Source organism: Oryx dammah, unplaced genomic scaffold (assembly GCF_014754425.2).
Source record: "Oryx dammah isolate SB20612 unplaced genomic scaffold, SCBI_Odam_1.1 HiC_scaffold_1, whole genome shotgun sequence".
NCBI lineage: Eukaryota > Metazoa > Chordata > Mammalia > Artiodactyla > Bovidae > Oryx > Oryx dammah.
The window spans coordinates 59,704,325-59,726,372 of record NW_024070185.1 but is presented as its reverse complement, the minus strand read 5'-3'; the positions used below and the strand labels follow the sequence as shown (position 1 = coordinate 59,726,372).

Here is a 22,048-nt window from a genome sequence, read left to right as displayed (position 1 = left end):
ATGTAATTTCAATTTTTAAGTGTATGTAAAGTTATCAATGTATCAAAAATTTATCAAAATGACTCTAAAATGTACATGGAAACGCAAAGGAACAAGAAATAGCCAAGATATCCCTATAGAAGCCTAAGATGGGAGGAAACGGGCCATCCAGATAAGAGAAATATTATAAAACTGAAGCAGTAAGACAGACGGTATTGGTGCAAATAAACCAATGAAACAAAATATTTCTCAGAAGCAGACATACATACTACAACTTGATATCTGACAAAAGTGCCACTGTGAATCAGTGCAGAAAGACTGCTCTTTATAATGGTGCTGGCACTACTGGTTATAAGGGGAAGAACTGATTCCCGACCTCACACCATGCAAGAGAAAGAATTCTCCATAGATTAAAGACTTAAGTGTGAAAGAAAAAGCTTTAAAACTTGAGAAGCAATATGTGTGAATGCATTTATAACTTTTGGAGAATGACCTCTTTTAAAAGATACAAAAGTTACAAGCCGTAAAGAAAAATACTGACAACTCATTAAAATTAATGACTCCTGCCATCAAAGTAAAAACACAAGCGACAAACTCAGATAAGATACCTGTACACCTGCAATACTCAACAAACAAAGGGTTAGAATTAAACTTAGAGTTTCCTCCATACCACAAGGGAAAAGAAACAACCCAATAGAGAAACAGGCAAAAGACCCAAAAAGCCCTGTCATAAAACAGGAAAAAAAAGACTGCTGATCAACATATGAAAAGATACAAACATAATCAAAAAAGTACAAATTAAAACCACACTGAGGTATCATTTCACATTCATCAGATTAGAAAATATTAAATACAAAAAATATCAAGTATTGATAAGTTTGTGGAACAGGGACATTTAAATTATACCTCATTCTGTATCATGCATTGAACCTGGGCTGGCGACTCATTTCATATATGACAGTATACATGTTTCAATGCCATTCTCCCAAATCATCCCACCCTCTTCCTTTCCCACAGAGTCCAAAAGACTGTTCTATACATCTATGTCTCTTTTGCTGTCTCGCATACAGGGTTATCCTCACCATCTTTCTAAATTCCATATATATGTGTTAGTATACTGTATTGGTGTTTTTCTTTCTGGCTTACTTCACTCTGTATAATAGGTTCCAGTTTCATCCACCTCATTAGAACTGATTCAAATGTATTCTTTTTAATGGCTGAGTAATATTCCATTGTGTGTATGTACCACAGCTTTCTTATCCATTCATCTGCTGATGGACATTTAGGTTGCTTCCATGTCCTTATGGCAAAACCAATACAATATTGTAAAGTAATTAACCTCCAATTAAAATTAATAAAAATAAATAAAATACAAACAATAAAATGAAAGAAAAACAATAAGATAATAAAAATGTCTTCTACCACAAAAAATAAAAAAATTATACTTCATTCTGTAAACAGGAGGGAACAGGAAGAAAGGGAAAAAAAGAGCAGTAAAGTATTCCAAAATGAAAAGAATTCAACTTGGAAATAATTGGCTTCCTTTCATTTATACCCCAACAATCTCCTGTTAATATTTTCAATGGTTTAGGAATTCATGAAATTTGCAAGCACAAATTAGATCTCATGTTATATAGCTTAGATATTTTTTTATAATTGAGATAACATATTTTACTTCAAATAATAAAAATAACCAACCTGTGGTGTTTGTGGAGTAGCCACATCTCTTGATGAAATGTCTTCACACCAGTCGTAGTTTATTAATCCAGCCACATAATTTTCATCACTGGTGATCATATCTTCTAGACTCAGATTCTTTGACTATTCAAAAACAGAAAAACTCAGAAAACAATGCCACCATGATTCAGTTTTTAAGGGTCTATTACAGGCACAGGGCAAGGCCCTGGAAGCAGAAACAAATGAGAGATAGTATATAGAAGGAGCTCACATCCAAAACTGAAAACAAGAAGTCAAAAGTCTTTAATTCCAATTATTAGATAGGAGAATCTCTGACTCTCAAACAAGATGCCTTGGAATGTTCTTATATGGCTAAGTAGCTTATCATTATCAGAAAATCACTACAATACCAGACAAATGACTCCTTTGCAAATCCACAAATAAGAAGCTCTCTGACAAAGTAGAAAATAGAACGGACTCTGAAATAGAGGTTTCTTGGATGGAAGAACATACTGAGTAGTTAGCAATTTCCACTAGGAATAAATTAGCCTTATGAAACATCTCCTGGAGATAAGATATTTGGGATCCTATGCTAATAATACCACCAGAGTCACTTATTTTCCTTCATTCTTCCTCCTCAATAAACTGTCTGTGCTCAGTTGCTCAGGCATGTCTGACTCTTTGCAACCCCATGGACTGCAGCCTGCCCGGTTCCTCTGTCCATGGCATTCCCCAGGCAAGAACAGTAAAGTGGGGATCAAACCTCCATCTCCTGCAGCGGTAGGCGGATTCTTTATCACTGAGCCACTTGGGAAGCTAAATAAACTAGGAATACACTAGATATACCCTAAATTCTAAGACTATGCAGTATAGCTGGGTTTTTTATTTTTCTTTCCTTCAACATCTATTTAGCCTGGTCAGGCAACTGTACTTGAATTTCTTACACCCCCAAAATCCCTTCTTTTCCAATTCAAGGACAAATTTTCTCATATCTAAACTATTCAGGCAGACAATACAATCCCCACCACTAGTCCTTCCACCCTCTCAACCAGGGATGACAGAGCTCTCCAGGGTTGTCAATTACCATCAACTAGACTGAGCGACTTCACTTTCACTTTTCACTTTCATGGACTGGAGAAGGAAATGGCAACCCACTCCAGTATTCTTGCCTGGAGAAGCTCAGGAATGGGGAGCCTGGTGGGCTGCTGTCTATGGGGTCGCACAGAGTCGGACACGACTGAAGCGACTTAGCAGCAGTAGCAGCAGAACTAGTTACATGGAGTGCTGGGCTGAGAAAAATAAAAAGTCTAGGCTCAGTGGGGAGAAGCACAGTATTGTATGAATGAGGGCTCCAGTAGGGAGTAAAAGCACATCCACATCCCTGATTGAATAATCCTATATACAAACGGATGAATTCTGAAAATCAGTCAAGTTGGTGATTTGTCGTCGTCATAGCTTGCTCAAAAATCCAGTTTCTCATTACCTATAGCATAAAGTCTAACCCTCTGATCTGGCCTTTCAAGGTTCTCTACAATCTAGCTTTCAGCTATCCTTCCAGATCACCCATTCTCTCTCCCTCTCTTACTTTTCCCCCTTGAACTCTATTTTAACCAAACAAATCTAATAATTGTCAAAAGAATACATCAAGCACATTTAGGAGACTGAGTTTTTGCTAATTCCATTTATCTTGCCCTAAATTCTGTGTTCCTTCTTTTCCACTTTCCTAAACTTAACAATGGATCCAGTTTGAATCACCCATAGTGATCACTCCCATGCTCCATAAAGCCCCTACCACACATCTCTAGTGCTTACCTGGCACCCACCATCTACTATGATGTTGTGTTATTTATACCTGTCTTGCCTCATCTTATCTGTTAGACAGCAAGCACTCTCCTTCATACAGACTGTTTCCTAAGAGCTAGCACAGGGCCTGAAAATGCTAATGATGTTGAAAATATGTGGTCTTTTTGTGGTTCTCAGATCAGATTGTATTATCATTTCACTGAAAGTGTCATCCATTGATTAATAGTGCAGAATTACTTTTTTTATAAAGAACACTCTAGAGAAAAAAAGAGTGATTCTCTCAAGGAGGAGAATAGCAGAAAGACTATATAGCTTGCTTCAAGCCTTAGTGAGTTGCATAAAGATCAGAGAGGAAAAAAAAAAAAAAAATTTGGTTTCTACTTCATTTGTCATTAAAAACTCTCTTTATTGGCTATAAAAATTGACTCAATAATATAAATGCCCAAATAATTAAATTATTGGGTAAATGCTCATTAGATGGAAGATTAAATATCTTCCCAGATCATTTTAACTTGGATACTCTATGACTCATATAAGCACATCAATTGAGACCAGGCCAATCCAGATATAAGAAAATCTAATGGCTCAGGAAAATGTCTAAGACCTTTTAACTAGGGTGTCATAAACTCAAAAACCTAGGGAGTTCCCTGGCAGTCCAGTGTGGTTAGGATTCTGCACTTTCACTGCTGAGGGCCTGGGTTCAATCCCTGGTCAGGGAGCTAGGATCCTGCATGCCACACAGTATAGCCAAAAAATAAATAAATAAATAAATAAAATTAAGCTGAGGTTTATTCTAAGTATGGAGGTATCTAACATCTCTCTGAAATTACCTTGATCAGAAGCAAAGTTTATGTTTTTCCGTCCTCCTGAACCCAAAGGTACCAACTTGAGTATCAGACTTTAAAGAGTTTGCTCTGTGAGCAGGATGAGGGATGGGATGGTTCATGGAGTCAGCAGGTAAAAGATCTGCCTGGGCATGGGATATTCACCAACCCAGTATAACTCTCTGAGAACAGACTAGAAAAACAGCTCACCCGTTGCTGTCCACCTGAAACTATCACAACACCGTAAATAGGCTATACTCCAATACAAAACTAAAATGTTTTTAAAAAGAAAAACAGCCCAGCGGTAAGATTATCTCACTTCAGAGATTTCTTCACACAACAGCCCCTTATACTAACACTTTTCAGTTTTTAATTTGGTCAAAAGACCAACTAGGGAGAGAAGGGAGACAAGTTAGGTCTCTCAGAGACAAAAGAACCACTATACGTGCAGTACATGATTGACAAGTGCCAAAAGAGAGATCTACATGAGTTGTTAAAGGAATTGCCAGGGCTGGGGATATGGGTGGATTCAACAAAAGATTATGCAAGGGGTAGCGTTTGAAGATTTTTAAAACATAGCTTTGATACCTAAAGAAAAAAATATCTGGGACGCAGGAGGGAGACTCAAGAGGGAGGGGACATATGTACACTTACGGCTGATTCACATTGCTGTATGGCAGAAACCAACACAACATTGTAAGGCAATTATCCTCCAATAAAAAATCACTGCACTCACATAATCATCTGGGCTATACTGGATTCCAGGCTTCCCAGGTGGCACAGTGGTAAAGAATTTGCCTGTCAATGCAGGAGATGCGAGAGATGTAGGTTCAATCCCGGGGAGAAGAAGATCCCCTGGAAGAGGAAACGGCAACCCACTCCAGTATTCTGGCCTGGGAAATCCCATGGACAGAGGAGCCTGGCGGGCTATAGTCTACAGGGTCACAAAGAGTCAAACGCAACTGAGAGGCTGAGCAAACATACTGGATTCCACAAAGAGGGCACGCTCCCTCTCTCTGAGAATAACAGAAGTACAGCTTTCTAGTGCTAAAATCATTTAAACTGCAACCTGAACTAATGGAAGGAAGATTATATTACAAAGCTCCACAGCCATTCAGCAAAGTATTTGGAAGGCAGAATTTTAAGCCATGGGAAATACAGAGAATCACACAGAAAACAGACTGATGTGAGCACTTAGGAATGACACAGTGCTTCCAAATAGGTAAGGCTTCTCCACCATTCTACACATTCATGACGAAGGAAAATGAGACAAAGACTACAAAACAGAACAGAATAGTTACAAGTCATACAAGAAATTTGAGTTGCATGAGCTGTATCTAGTATTCAAAACATCCTAAACCCCTAACATAAATGAGTATCAAAATATTCACTGAAACACTTCATTTATATAAAACATATATAATTTGTCCTAACATAAGATATAAACAACCATACTAAATAAAATAAAAACTATTTTATCTCTAGATGGTAGTAGCTTTATAGATAAATTACATTCTCCTTTAGTTTATCTGTGGCTTAAAATTATTCTACAACAATCAGGAGTTACTTTCATGGGAAAAAAGGAGGAAGGGAGAAATTTTTCTTTTAATGCCAGGCAGACATTCAAAATTTTAGTATTCAAGCTCAGAATTTCTCATTTCCCTTAACAAAAATATTTTAATCATAAAATGCCTTGCCTCCAGGGCGTTGACATCAGCAAAGTTAATCTTCCTGGTGTGTATTCACTCATGAACAAAGTAAGCACATGGCAAGAGCGGATGGCACTCACACATAAGGTTCCAACATTCACCTTTATGTTTGTGACTGGCGTTGAGTTGGCCTGTCCACAGGAAGAGAGAAGCCTTAAACGAACTGGTCTCCCCCGGCCCTTCTTGGCTAGGAGCAGAAGGTAAGTAGCTGTGAGGTGATCATACTGCCACTGGAGAAAAGAAAATCAAGTTGTTTAGAAGACTAAACTTGCTTTTGACATCATCTTTATTTTAAATTAATATTTTTCCCCAATGTCATGGCATTCAGAGTTTAGATTTTTTTTTTTAAGCTTTACAAAGCATATAATGAAAAACAGCAATTCCCTACACCATACCCCATACACAATTTCCACTCCCTAAAAGGTACCACTTTTTAACTTTCAGTTATTTTCTAAGTATTTCTAAATCAATTGATTATACAGCTTTAAATTTTGATTTAGTGTCAGACAGTGTCTCTAGCTTTCTTACTATGGAAAAAAGAAATTAGCTCTATTTCAATTCCTTCCTTTTCCCCCAGTACATCTCCTTCCTATATCCTCCTACTATAATTTTATCACAATTTTTAGTTAAATCACATTTATGTTATTATAATCATGTAAATAGTCCTTACAACTAAGTAATGTCCAAAATATTTAATTGGTACCCTGACATCAATCAGAACAGAGGCCAAAAGGTGAGTAGAGTCCTGGGGAACCCCTGCCATGCCAATTATTAAACTTTTTAATTATTGGATTAATGGGAGGCAAATTTTTTGAGATTTTACATGTCTGGTAAATGACTGTATGCTGTTCACACACTTGATTCTGGTTTGGCTGAGTATGGAATTCTAGGTTGACAATAATTTTCACAGCTTTGAAGGCACTGTCCCATGGTCTTCTCACTTTTAGTACAGTTATCAAAAAATCAAGTCTTTCTGATTCCCAAACCTTTGTGTATGACTTTTTGCTTCCTGTCTCTAGAAAATCTGGATCTCCTTTTTCACCCGTAGTTTTCTGGAAGTTTACTGAAATAGGCTTTTGTGCAGATTTATTTTCATCCATTTTGCCAAGCCCTAATTACCTATACTTTCACTTCTGGAATATTTTTTCTCATACTGTTTCTTTGATGGTTCCTTCCCCTCCTCTGTTTTTTTATTTTCCTGCAGCTTCTATTATGTGTATGTTGGACCTTTCTTACCTTCTCTTCTCTTTGTGCATATATTTGTCTTTAGGTTCTACCTTTGAAAGATTTCACAGTAACTTCATTTTGAAATATGTCTACTGAGCTTTTCATTTCTCTGGTCATATTTTAAATCTTCAAGAGCTATCTCTTAAAATGTTCTTGTTAAGTCATCTTATTCCTATTTCGAAAAAGAAATAGCTTCTCTTATCTCAAAGAATAGTAATTATTGTTTCTTTGCCGTTTTCTCCCACTCCCTGCATTATCTGATTTTTTCTGAGTATCTATACTTTGCTTCACTCTCTCCCTGACCCCATTGTTTTGATCTTTGACTTTCATGTTAGAGGCTGTCCTCAAAGGTCTGGTGGTCTCTGGCTGATGGTCTTTATTTAGAAGCAAAGAGCATACTACACAGCTAAAAGACTAAAAAGACTCTATGTGTAGTTTGGGGCAGTTCATTACCTTGGGGGTTTCTCTCTAACACAGCAGTCCCCAACCTTTTTCACACCAGGGACTGGTTTTGTGGAAGGCAATTTTTCCACAGATGGGGGTGAGGGGAGGATGGTTTCTGGATAATTCAAGCACATTACATTTATTGTACACTTTATCTCTATTATTATTACATTGTGATACACAATGAAATAATTATACAACTCACCATAATGCAGAATCAGATTATCAGGTATTAGATTCTAATAGGTATGCAATCTAGATTCCTCACATATGCAGTTCACAGTAGAGCTCACACTCCCATGAGAATCTAATGCTGCTGCTGATCTGACAGGAGGAGCTCGGGCAGTAATGCAAGCGATGGGGAGCAGCTGTAAACACAGAGGAAGCTCCAGCCTGCTGCTCACCTCCTGCTGTGTGGGCTGGTTGCTAACAGGCTATGGACCATACCAGTCTGTGGCCCAGGGGTTGGGAAGCCCTGCTTTAAGGTTAACAGGCAGGAAGTTGAACTCCCAACCATTGGTATAATAGGTCTTTTCTCTTGGCTTTTGCCTAGAGATGAGTCTCCCAGTATTTTCCCCAATGCCACTGCAGTTAGGATAAAACCCTGATCCCAGCATTCTCAGAGTTGACTAGGGAAGGGAGTTAGAGATGGTGGTTCACTGTTCAGTAAGGGGCCTGTGTGTGTCAATGCATCCATTTCAGAATGGCTCATCACCCCCACCTGAGCTGCATCTGGTACAAGAGCATGTCTTGTTCAGTGTCTCTCCAGGCTTCTGCTGCAGTGGGGGAAAGGTTATCATGCAACACAAGGTAAAGAAAGGGACCTAGAGTCTAATTGCTCCTAATAGGGACTGCCAACCAATCTTCCTGGTTGCCAACCTGCTCACTTCCCTGACTCCAGAGGTTCCTAGGACCTCTGGTTCCTGAGCCTTTCTGGAGGTCCAGGGCCCTAACAATTTGCTTACTGCCTTTTCCCACTCCATGCACTTTGCTTTCAGTTTTCTCCAAAATGCTAGGTCAGCTGCCACTTAGCTATTTTATAACTTCTAAAATTTATCGACATTTCTTTTATCTCCTCTTTCATTCTTTTCATTGTGAAATGTTTGCCTTTTTATTCCTTTATTACTATTTTAGTGAGGTTTTAGGAGGTGTTGAATATAAACATGTCTGTTCAATCCTCATGAAATATTAAAAGTTTCTAAATAATGTACTCAAGACTATGAGACTCTCTGCACTGTAAAAGTGTTAAAATTTAAAACTAAATAGTATTTTATGCTATATATCTCTCACAAAGGGGTCATGTCTCACATGTTATCTCTCACATGACCCAAAGAGGTCTACTATCACCTCTGATTTTATTAATAAGTTTTATCTAACATTTTAGATAGCTACAATTGTAGTATATACTTTGAAATTTACATAATGGACATATCAATCTAGTGGAAGAAGTGTAACACTGTGATAAATTATCATGGAACGATGCCTTTCATTCAGATAGGCTGGGGAGAAGAAGGATGGGAAAGGTTTCATGGAGAAGGTACTTGGGAACTGGGTGAAAACTAACTCTCTACTCTACAAAGGTTATGTTAAAGATTTTATTTATTTAACTGTTTATTCATTTATTTATTTGGTCGTGCGGCACAGCCTGTAGGATCTTAGTTCCCTGACGGGTACTGAATTCTACACCCCAGGAATGAAGCACCAAGTCATAATCACTGGATCACCAGATAATTCCCATGTTAAAGGTTTTTTTTGCACCTTCCACATCTATGGTCTCATGTGTGATAAATGCCTTTTTGAAAGGGATGTCATAAACTGATTAGAAACAATGTTTCAGAAATAAGTTGCCACTTGCTTGTCAACAATGGCATAACCCAGGCATTGTAAACAACACTGGGAAAATGATGAGTTTTAGGTGGAGTTTTCTAAACATACCTCAGAGCTTAATAATCATCCTGGAAACTATTTCCCTAGGCAAAAAAAGCATCCTTTTAATAACTTTTTTGCCACAGCTATTGCATACTATTTATTATGATAATATGCACAGGGGAGTTCTGTGTTTAATAACAGATAAATCAATGCATTAGTTACGCTTTCCAGGTGATGTCAATCCTCAAGTCTAACACAGCCAATGTCTCTCTTATCTTTTAGGCAGCTCCCTCTTTAGAAAGTCAAATGTCTGAGAGTAAAGCAAAAGGTTTACCTGTTATAAAGAAGGTTCTACTTCCAGGAAATGAAAAACATTTTAAAATCCCCAGTTATTGTTCACGCAAACCAAACGTTAAAGGACTGCCCAGGCTGAAGACAGGCAGCTACTGGATCACAGGGTTTGATAAACTGAGGAGCGGCCCAGTCTCTTTTCCCTGACCTTGCTCCTGGGGTACAGCGATGTCGTCCTGAATTAATTCTCACAACCACACAGGATTATGAGAGACAGTGCAGGGAGAGCTCATGAAACAGCAACTGCCCGAGAAAATCCTGAGTGCATATTTATTGAGTCTCCTTCTTGGACAAGGAAGTCATGTAGTAAGGCTATGAAGATAAGGAAGTTTGTTCTACGTGCAGAACACCTGCTGAGGCTGACGTGTCAGCCAAGACATCTGTCTTAGGGGCATGAGAAAGAGCATGTAAGGAAAGGGTAAGACAGAACAGTGTCCAGAAAACAGGGTCTTGAGAAAGGAACAACATTTATATTCCCACAATGGGGCCCTCAATCTTGAAACCTCCGTCACTGGAATACATGAGAGTTTACACCACAGGGGTAAGGGGAAAGGATCTGTCTTGGTCTGGAGGTCCTTGTGTGCACATGGGACCTTCAGTGAAGTTCCCCAACCAGATAACTGGCTGCTCCACAATCCAGAGCCACTCACAGCTGGAAGACGAGGGGGGAAAGTGAGGAAAGCAATGAAGTGGAAGCTCTAGCACCACTGGAGGAAATCTCAAGAGGGTTAAAACAAGATGGCTCAAAACCATGACACATGAGAGATTCTCACTTTCAATACAAAAAGCAGTTTAAGAATGCTCAGGAATATAAGTGGTAGTTCCAAAAGTTGAATGTTTGTGAATAATATTGTTTCTCTCTCTTTACACAAAGATCAGTAGCTCCATACCCAGCATGGATCACATTAAACTGATCTCTGTCCTATCTAGCCAGCCTGAAAAGTAACAGCAGAGTGCCCAAGACACCAGAAAAAAAAAAAAAATTAACAAACCATGGTTGATCTCAAACCTGGTTTTCCCAAGGCTCTTTAAACTGGAAAGTACCTAGAACCAATGTGAATTCTCTGAGACTTCCCAGACCAGGATTTCTCAGCTTCAACACTATTGGTAATTGACCTGGGTAATTTGTGGCCAGGGCCTACTTTGTGTACTATAGGATACAGAGCAGCATCCCTGGCCTCTACCCACCAGGTGATACTGGCATATACACACACCCTAGTTGTGACCACCAAAAATGTCCCTGGAGGGGCAAAATCACTCCCAGTTGAGAACCACTGACTCAGACCAGTGCTTCACGATGAATCATGTGGGTTCCACCAAGATGCAGATTCTGACTCAGTAGGTCTGAGGTGCACAAAGTGATGCTGATGCTGCTGGTCATAGATCACACTTTGAAGAGCAAGAATCTAGAGTAGTACCTCCCAACCCCCGTCTACCTACTGCAATCATCTGGGAAGCTTTTAAAAATTCTGATGCTTAGGCCGCACCCAGATCAATGAAAGAATAATCTCTGGGGTTGGGATTTAGGCATCAGGATTAAAGTTCCTAGGTGATTCCAATGTTCAGCCAAGGTTTTGAAGAGGTTGTCTACTCATCCCTAGGACTGGAAAATAAGTACAAACAGGCATTTAAGAATGAAGGGAAAGTATACAAGAAGAAAACTATTACTCTCCTCACACATTCTTGACGTTTGTCATACCCAGCTTTCAAGACAACTGAGATATTTAGAGAGATGTCATCCCAGAAAACCATCTCTATCATGCTTCGTTATACTGTTTTATAATTCCTATTTCCATTTCAGTTTCAAGTTTGAAAATTATATGTAGAGACCACATAAAGGACACTATTTTAAAGACTTTTTACCCAAAGATTCTTGAAGTTTTGAGTATGTTACTTTTCAGATTCAGGTTTTAAAGTTTGTGAATCTCCTGCCAAAGTTTTTCTGCATAAAACAACATGATACATGGGATTTGCTTTGAAATGTCTTAGCTGAAAAGGGCAGACAGAGGACAGTGCTGGAATATAGATAAAACTGGCAAAATGTTAATACCCGTTAATTAAAGCTAGAAGATGAGTGCATGGAAACTTATTGTTATTATACTAGTCCCTCTACAGATATTTGAAAATTTCTATAATAACAACTGAAAAAGCAATTTCTTGAATCCAAAATATAGCTTTCTATTAAAGATCATCCCAAAAAAAAAGCCATGTTTATATGAAATTCATCTCTGTGAAAACTTCAAATTTTCACTGTAAAAGACGAAGGACCAAAAAAAAAAAAAAAGACGAAGGACCTAGGACTTCCCTGGTGGGCCAGTGGCTAGGACTCCTGCCCCTAATGCAGGGGGCCTGGGTTCAATCCCTGGTCAGAGAACTGGATCCCACATACCACAACTAAGAGTTCGCATGCTGCAACTAAGACCTGGTGTAGCCAAATAAATAAATACTTAAAAAAAAAGGACCTGACATATCTAGCAGCAGTTCCCAATTCTTGCCATTTCCTTTCATTCCATTGAAAAAGTAAAGTATCACTCTGTTTCCCAGATATGTTCCATTTGTCTGAAATTGTCTTTCATAAGACTTACTGTTGTCATTCAAAAGAATTCTTTCGTATCTCCTCACTGAAAAAACTTGCAGCTTAGCAAAGCTTTGGTTAGTTCTTAAAAAAAAAAATCTGCTTAAGGCCTTTACCTTTCAAGTTAGAAAAGAGGAAAAAGCAAACACAATTCATAGGGGATGAAAGACATGGTACTGAACCAGGAGGTAAGCTGGGTGCGATCCCTGCCCGTCGTGTCAGACTGTACTCAGAGACAGCCTCTGTTTCCAGGAGAAACTACAGACAGGATCTAGTGATTAAGCATCTGAAACAGCTAAAAATGATCCGACACCAGAAATCACATGTATCTGGTTCATAAGGTTGGGGGTGATGTGATGCCAGTGGGATGCTTTCAGGTAAAATGAAAACTGCTTTGTGTTTACCTCATTGCCACAGCAGAATCACACTTCTCTGTTAAAGAATTTAAAGTTGTCAGAATTGGAACTCTGAAAATTCTCTGGGTTCATTTGATCTGTTTCTTAATATTTTTCCCACTGTAATTCTCTTTGTTCAACCTCATTTCTAAAGAGGATATTTAGCAGACATCAGAAAAGAGTTGAAAATATACACAAACATAAACCAAGTGCAATACAGCATTTTCACCCAGGATAAAATCTTAGGCCTGAAAAATGCTATACTATTTTTAATGTACTGATAAAACAAAAAAAGATGAAACAAAAGATAATACTTTCAAATTTATGCTGTATTTCTTACCAGTGAAATTAAATCCTCCATAGTTTGCCTGTTGTTTCTGTGATGTACAGAAAGTTCCATTACGCAATCTTCATCAAGGTGAATAAGCTAGAAAAAAATTTTATCGATTAACATTAATAGAATATTTATGAATTTGAAATGTTTTAATTATCATAATTACCTTATAAAATGGAACACCAACATGTAAAAACAACATGAGTTTGTCAAACTCTTAGGTAAGAATAAACATCGTCCACAATTTTTAGAGATATAAGCAGATACAATAAGCAGTTCAAGAAGGTGATGAGCTCTCTTTCCTAGCTTTTCAAGTCCCCATCATCATCTGATCAACTCCTACAATTCTGCTGTGCAGCCCAGGGACTCTATTCTCCTCCCCTACTGCAAGACAGGGACTGACATTTGCATCAAAGAGCAGTCATCTAGGCATCGAAAACTAGGGGCTGCACAAGAGACTGAGTAAAGAGTGGGTCAGACTTGTAGCATATAGTCTCCCAGGTTATGTCTGGCTTTAGCACAATCCAAGGAGCCCTTCTGATGGTGCCACAGATGCTGCACAATCATCATTATGATGAAGGCACTGGCCAAGCACAATTGTTAGAAGGAAGAAGTAATACTGCCTCCACACAAACATTATTTTGATTAAGGACAGAAGTGATCCAAGTAGTCTGACCCCTGTAAGATGAGACCTCACCAGAGATGGGACCAGAAACAGGTTCTTCGAACCAAACAAGGATCACTGAGAATGAAAAGGCAGGTAGAGTCTGGCCTGTCCCTGCAACAGGAGTTCAGAAAATCACATAGGAAGAGAACTATAAGGAATGTAATTATAAAGTCATATTTCCAATGTAAGAAGTCACTTCACAATAGCCCCAGTAAGTGAGGTTTCACTTTCTACTTAGTCTTCATCTCCAGAACAGCTGGGATGGTTAGCTTCTTCCTCCTAAGATTTGTCTCCTGATTCCTACCCACTGTGAATCGCTACAGTCCAACAGCTGACAGGCCTTAGAAGCAGACGACCTTGGTTTCAATCATTATTATCACAAAAGAACTGTGTGATCTTGAGCACGTTATTACACCACCCTTAGTCTCAGTTTCATCATCTGTAAAACAGAGATGGCACCTGCCATGTAACATAAGCAAGCTATGTGGAATACCCAAGAGGCCCTCAGAAAATGGTTAACTATTTTTACTAACAGTCTTAATTCTATTTCCTCTTTGGCGTAAGAGCCTTTCATAAATTTGAATATTCCTACTATCAACAACCTGTCTTCTCCAAGCATTCTCTTTTCCGGTCCCTTTAACAACTGTTTCAATGATCAACTCCTCCCAACCATTCTGGTTCTTTCGATCACATAGTTCAGGCTGTCACTGACGCTCAAGATCCAAGAGAGGTTTGCCCAGCAGAAGGCAGAGCACTATCACGACCTTCCCTTGTTCTGGACACCATAGTTGTCACAACAGACTCAAGGGAAGATCATGCTGCCACCATGAAACTGCAGGGATGGTACAAACAATGACCTGTATGACTGGCTGGTACCTCACGGGCTGTGGAGAACGCGGAGACCACAAAGGTTTATACTGATGGTTCTAGGAAAGTCAACCACAAAGGTTTATACTGATGGTTCTAGGAAAGTCAACAATGCCACAAGTAAGTTTTCCTTGTGATGCTTTTGACCTTAGCAGTTCCCCTAACTGAAGATTCCCACTTCAGGAAGAACTCAGAAGCCCAGACACTTTACAACTCAGTTGGGTATCTTCTTGTTGATATCACTGCTCAAGCATGAAACCCAAGATTTCTGGGGTTCCCACCATGATCTTAAGTTACTCTCATAAAAACAAAAACCTCTCCCCCGTAGCCTCTTGCCCTGTACTTTTACCACAGGGTACGTGGAGGAAAGGAAGGAAGAGTAGGAAGGAGATGCGATCTTCTCTGCTGGGCTCTTGAACTGGAAAGAATGAAAAGAGTGGGACAAGACACCAAAGTCTGAAAAATATGGTTTCTCAAGTTGGGTTTTTCAAAAAGGTTCAATACTTTAAGTACTCTGAATTCTCAGCCACACACGCTCCAGTTAAATTAAGTACAAAAATGTGTACCAAAAGCTAGCCAATTATTTTGGATTATCCGTGCCTACTACATTTCCTGTTCAGTAGGGCAGAAAATGGAACTGAATATAACTTCTATTTGATATAATACTTGAGTACTATAGCTACGTGTGAAAATGATAGAACATGCATACAGTTACAGAACAACATCTCTACCTTAAATATCCAAGTAAATATGAATTATTTTTTATAGTTCACCCTTGATGAAAGACAATATTGAGGCAGACAAGTGAATACTTCAAAAAGCAATAAGCCCTTATAGCTCTTCTATATATAACTCATTTGATCCCTGCAATAGCTCAGTAAGGCAGACAAAACAGATGAATGACATTACATTTAAAGCACTCTATAAATGACAAAACATAATCCAAACATACAGAAGAGACTGACATTAGAATACCACATTAGAGGTGAGAAAATGAAGACTCAGAAAAATTTATGCCATTTGCCCAAGATGGGCATTTTTCACCCTAGCCTAGGGTTCTTCCTACCACACCACAATGCCACCTCTCTGAGACTCTGTTCCAATAGCTATTCCAACGGAGACCAGACAAGTAACGCTCATCACAAAGGCTACTGCTACACAGAATACAGGACCTGAGTTTCAACTGTTGACCTGTCAGATCCATTATGTTCTGGAGCCCTTCTGTTTGGGTTAAGATCCTGGTTCTACTCTTACTAGTTATTTGACCTTGGGCAAGTTATCTTATGATTCTGTGTTCAACTGCTTCATCTGCAAATGGGGACAATAACAGTACCCACTTCAGAGGGTTTGTATGAGGGTTAAATGAATTAAAAGAGTTAAAAACATAAAGCCCTTAAGGGTAGTATCCTAAGGGCTCTATTATTATACTATAGTACTATAACAGCACACTTTTCTATTATAGTAAGCATTCAATATATATAAGCAATTATTACACTAATATGCAAGGGAAATCACATACATTTTCAGAACACTGAAAACCTCAAAATTATGTATCCTACTTTATACAACGCCCCAATTTAAAATAATCTTCGTGCTGCTGAAATCAGAGATTTTCTTCATTATGGCATCTATTCTATTGCAAACAGTAGCATATCCTCCCCTGTTAAGGATCACGGCCGAGAAGGCATGCAGAGCCCTCCCACACACGGAGAAATGATGACCCCCAATGGCTGAACACAGGCATTGGCACCACACATGGTCACCATCCTGCAAGGGGCACAGCATAGCTCCCCGGCCCTGCTGCCACACTGCTAGGAGAGCACACGTTCTGCTGTCTGTAGGCTCTCAGTTATTAGCATTCAGCTGCTGCTCTAATTGTGTTTGCTCAGTAGATACTGAAGATGTCTTAAAGGGTGAAAGGAAAAAGGGAGAAGAGAAATTTCAGAGACTGACAATCACAGGAGAATCAGACCGGGTGGTCCTAATAGGGGACAGACTAGTGAGAAGGGGTTAAAAACAAACAGCCTATTTTTCCAAGTATTTCTATTTATTGGTGTGATTCTTCCAGAAAGCAAATACCCTATAGCTGTATCAGATCTACAATGTGGCGTGTCTCCAAACTATTCTGTTGACCCATGCAAACTCCACTTCACTGTAGACATTTTAGATTATCAAAAAATATCCCCAATTATCTGATAAAGCTATTAAAACACTTCTCCTTTAAAGCATTAAAATGTTTTTCTAACTACACACCTGTGTGAGGCTACATTTTCTTCAGATGCTTTAACAAAAACAATGTATTAAAACAGAGTGTAGAAGCAGATGAATACCCAAGTGTCTTCTATTAAGCTAGACTTTAAAGAAATTTTCAAAGACATAGAGCAGTGCCAGTCTTCTCACTATATTTATTTCTTAAATAGTTATGTTTACCTTATTGATTTCCTTGTCTATGAAAAGGGGATAAGAATTGTACCAACTTTGATGCCTACGCCTGCTATATTGGCTCTGGGTTTTGCCTTGTGGCTTGCTTTGGCCAGACATTAGTAAGCACAATGAAAGCAGCGGGTTGAAAAATGCTTGAGTGTTAGGGCTTGCCCACTTTCTTGCTTCTTTTGGAATCCAGCCACCATATCAAGAAGCCCAGTAGCCTGCTGGACACAGTGTGACCCAACAAATAACCAGCATAAACAGCTGGGGGGTTTTTTGGCCATGCTATGTCACATGTGGGATCTTAGTTTCTTGACCAGGGATCAAAACCATGCTTCCTGCAATAGAAACATGGAGTCTTAACCACTGAAGCACCAGGGGAGTCCCAACAGCTGGTCTTTGAGTGAATCTTACACAATCCAGCCATGTTAGAGTCACCAGTTGACTGCAGCCACATGAATGACCTCAGGTAAGACCCACATAAGAACAGCCCAGCTGAGCCTCAAATTACCGATCCACAGAAACTGTAAACTATTATTGTTTTAAGTCACTAAATTTGTTTTTTTTTTAATGTAGCAATAGTTCATTAATATACAAAATGTGGCTACCCCTTACATAAAATAAACTGTAAAGATTTACTGTGTAACACAGGGAACTAACAGTCAATATCTTATAATAACCTATAATGGAAAATAATTTGAAATATATATATATTCATAACTGAATGACTTTGCTGTACATCTAAAACTAACACAATATTTTAAATTAACTATAATTTTTTAAACTACACATATTTTTTAATAACACATTTTTATCAAGTTCAAACTTCATTTGTTAAAAAATATTTTTATAACAGTAATGTAGGAATATTTGTTACTCTAATTGCTTAAACTTGCATAGCACTCTGTGTTAAAGTTCTTTCCTATATATATATATTAAAGCAGTTCTCGGGGAGTGGTGCGGTCTGCAGACCCCGGAGGATCTCCAATCAAAACAACATAAGAAAACAGACAATGCAGAAGCAGGTGAGATCCAAGTGCCCTCCTTTAAGCTAAACTTTAAAGAAACTTGCAAAGATGTAAAACAATGCCATTCTTCCCACCACATTTATTTTTTAAATAGTCATAAAAATATTTATTTGTGATAAACTGTAACAGGTATAGTACTGTTACTCTTAAGTGAATCAATTAATAAATATTTTAATACATTAATATTAAGAGCATAAAGGGGGCCTCAGACTTAAAAGTATGAGAACCACCGCAACCTCATAACTACTCTGGGAAGTAGACAAAGAACAGCTTTTAACCTACTTTTTACAGACGAATATACAGGCTTGGAAAAGTTAAGTAACCTGCCCAAGATTCTCAGAGCACTGTTCACAATCCTGACTATGTGAGAGACACCTGGGAGCGTTTTAAAATATCCATTAATTGTTGTGGGAGGGGGCACAGGCACTTTTTAAGGTCCTTGTGATTCTCATGTGCCGGCCTGGTTAGGCATCACTGTCCGAGAGATTAACAGGTGAATGTATAATTCAGTTACAGTCTCCCAAACAGCAATCTGACAAATAAGTCTACAAAATATATTTTCTTTTATACTTAGAACACATCACTGTACATCCTGAATCCACACACAGTTTTTTGTTTGTTTTGTAATTCTACTTACAGGAGCCTTGCTTTGCCACTCAACAGGACAGTTGTGATCGTGCATGATCCAGGGGTGGTTCAAGAGATTTTTCATAGAAATCCGTTTCTTTGGGTCCACCTAGTGGCCATTGAGAGGTAGCTGGAGATTAACATTTCAAATAACATAGAATACATTTTTCTCCTGAGAACTCAAAATTCATCAGAACAGATGTAACTTTTATCATCACAAAAATACGGTCAAAGACCTTAAAATGGCCTTGGAATAAATTCTTTTAAAAAGGGAATAGAAGCAAGAGAACTATAGCAACCTACACGGCTTAGAAGATAAATGTTTAACAAACATGAACTTCATTGGTATGGACATTATTCATGAAGTTCAGTCAATCTATTGTATGATGTAATAGTCTTTTGCTGGAAAACCTATTCACAGGAAATATTCACCAATTTAATATTCAAGCAGCCACAATGCAGGGCATTCACACTGAATATGCAATCTCTACCTCCGGTGAGTTTACAATCACATAGAACAAGTTGAAAAGCATACCTTTCTTTTCCATTTGTAATTTTCAAATGTGAGGAAAGGAAAATTAATCAACACAGATTAAGTTTTGGGGAGTTTAGAAGAAAGGATGAGGTGTTTTCAATCTCATTATGGAGATTTGGTGGTCTGGCCTACTTAATCAAGGTGGGTGAGCTTGAAGTAAATTTTGAATAAAAAGTAGAGATGGCTTAATAGATGGAAAACTGAAATACATAATCATGAAAAACATACTGCACTAATAAGGTACTCATATTTTCAAAGTGTTTCCTATTAATCTCATTTTATCCACATAACACTATGAAGCCGTGAGGCCAAGCTCAGTATCCCCATTTTCAGGTCAGAACCAGGTTAGGTAGCATGCCTGTTGATTGGTAGGGAGGATAACTAGCCTTCAGCACTCCTATCTTTCACCCTCAGAAGTCATTACAACAAATCAGTGATTCTTAAATTTGCCCCCCAAGACCAGCAGCATCAGTGTCATCTGGGAGCTTGTTAGAAATGCAAACTCTTAGTGCTGCTCCAGATCTATAGAATCAGACACTCTCCATTTGAAGCCCAGCAATCTGGGTTTTAATAAGCCCATCTGGCAATTCTGGTACATGCTAAAGTTTCAGAACCACAGCACTAGATCAAGGGACCACTCAGTTGTACATCAGCTCATTCAAGCATTTATTCCATATCCACTATATATCTAGCATACAAAGAGTGGGAGCAAGAACACAGAAAACAGTGGAACAAGAGCTGATTAAACTGACAATTCTCAAAAAAAGGGAAGAAAAACCAAATCACCAAAGACATATATTAGCTGTCTTTAAAAAAAAAAAAATGCAGGTCTTCCCTGGAGGTCCAGTGGTTAAAATTCCACACTTCTACTACAGGGGATGGGGGTTCGATCCCTGATCAGGGAAGATCCCACATGCCATGTGGTATGGCCAGAAAAAAAAAACTGCACTTGCAAAGAAAGCACTAGTAGAGAATATGTGCAGAATAGATATAACGAATAGAATTTTTTAAAGGTGATGTATAAATGTAGTAACACCACAGACATCTTAAAATCAAATAACTGCAATATATTTCTATTATTTAAAAATAAATAACAAAGATTACCTGTAGCATTTGCTGAAGAAGTAGAACGCTACTGGGAGAGAGCCACTTTGGAACGTCATATTTCCCTCTCTACAAAAAACAAGAAAAGCATTAAAGAGATTTAGGTTCGATCAGCCTTAACAAAAATTTCTACAGTTAACAACATGCTAGAGATTTACTTCCAAGCTTGAAGACTTCACCCAATTTTAAGACATGGCAAACATATCTTACAGGCCTTTGGAATCTACAGTATTATTAGTGGACAGAAGTATACAGTGTAGTCAACGTTCATATTGCTAAAGCAAATTTTAGTTTATAATCCCAGAAGAATTGTCAGTTGACAAAATTAGGTCACAGAAAAGCATATTTGGTAATTGGACACAGGCCATGGTTACAAACAGGTCACATATCATCTACGAGGCAGCATTCACTATCACCGAAAAACTGCCACTGAATAAAGCCACCCCTTTAGGGAATGGAAGAGACTCAGAAGACAAATGTTCATAACCTGTTAGACATTACAGTCACTAAGTCATCAACCAAAACAAGACTAGGGGCTTGCTAAACACTAACACATGATGGACTAGTACCTCTTCACACAACCTGTCACACACCCCTCTTTCCCAATTCAAAGGAAATGACAGAATCATTTCTCTTAGCAGAGAACAAATTGTTTAATGATGCTAGGATAACAGGTTAATTGTGAGAGAAAATTAAGATTGAACTGTAATTCACAATCTACATCAAAATTAATTCTATCCAGATTAAAGAGTTAAATGCAAATACAAAACCATGAGAATACTGAAAGCATTGGTGATTAGCTTTCAGAACCTGTCTAGACATGACAGCAATACCAAAAACTATAAAGATTAACAGATGACAAAATTAGAAGCTGACATTTCTGTGTAGCAAAACATAACTAACAAAGTTAATTAACAACAAACTGAGTAGGGGAAAAGCCTTTCCACCTAAATGACAAAAAACTAACCTACTTTATCAAGTAAAGAGCTCTCACAGATCACCACCAATCCTCTTCTTCCAACATTTCCCCTTCACAGCAAATGGCAACTGCCTTGCCAACTCCTCAGCTCAGAAACCTTGGGTCATGGGCTTCCTTGGAGGTCCAGTGGCTAAGACTTCACACTCCCAGTGCAAGAGGCCTGGGTTCAATCCCCATCAGGGAACTAGATCCCACATGCTGCAATTAAGAGTTTGCATGCCACTACTAAAGATCCTGCTGGCTGCAACTAAAAAACTTCAATGCCACAATGAAGATCAAAGACCCTGAGGGTGGCAGCTAAGGCCCAGCACAGCCAAATAAATAAACAAATATTTCACAAAAACAAGAAGAAACCTTCAACCATCTTTAGCTCCTCTTTCTTTCAAACTTCACATCCAAACCATCAGCAAATCTACCGGTTCTACGTTATATATCCAGAAACCCCTGTCACTACCTGCCCCACACCGCCAGGCTCTTTCATCTGATATACTGCAAGAGGCTCCCAGCTAGTATTCCAGAGCCCTTCACTGCTCCCCACAGTCTAGTCTCTACTCATCAGCACCAATGTTCTTTCAAAACATTTGGTCAGGTCATGTCACTTCACTATCCAAAACTCTTTAAAGGCTC

General features: G+C 38.6%; 1 protein-coding gene across 1 annotated transcript in view; it reads right to left on the bottom strand.

Annotated features, from left to right (window-relative positions):
- Positions 1 to 22,048, bottom strand: part of MELK (maternal embryonic leucine zipper kinase) — a 71,923-nt gene that overhangs the window by 17,812 nt on the left and 32,063 nt on the right. Inside the window, exons 9-13 of the mRNA XM_040267545.1 lie at positions 20,443 to 20,511; positions 18,814 to 18,912; positions 13,194 to 13,280; positions 6,094 to 6,222; positions 1,678 to 1,800 (exon numbers count right to left, since the gene is read on the bottom strand). Of these exons, the coding sequence (XP_040123479.1) occupies positions 1,678 to 1,800; positions 6,094 to 6,222; positions 13,194 to 13,280; positions 18,814 to 18,912; positions 20,443 to 20,511 (507 nt within the window). The remainder of the gene's footprint in view (positions 1 to 1,677; positions 1,801 to 6,093; positions 6,223 to 13,193; positions 13,281 to 18,813; positions 18,913 to 20,442; positions 20,512 to 22,048) is intronic.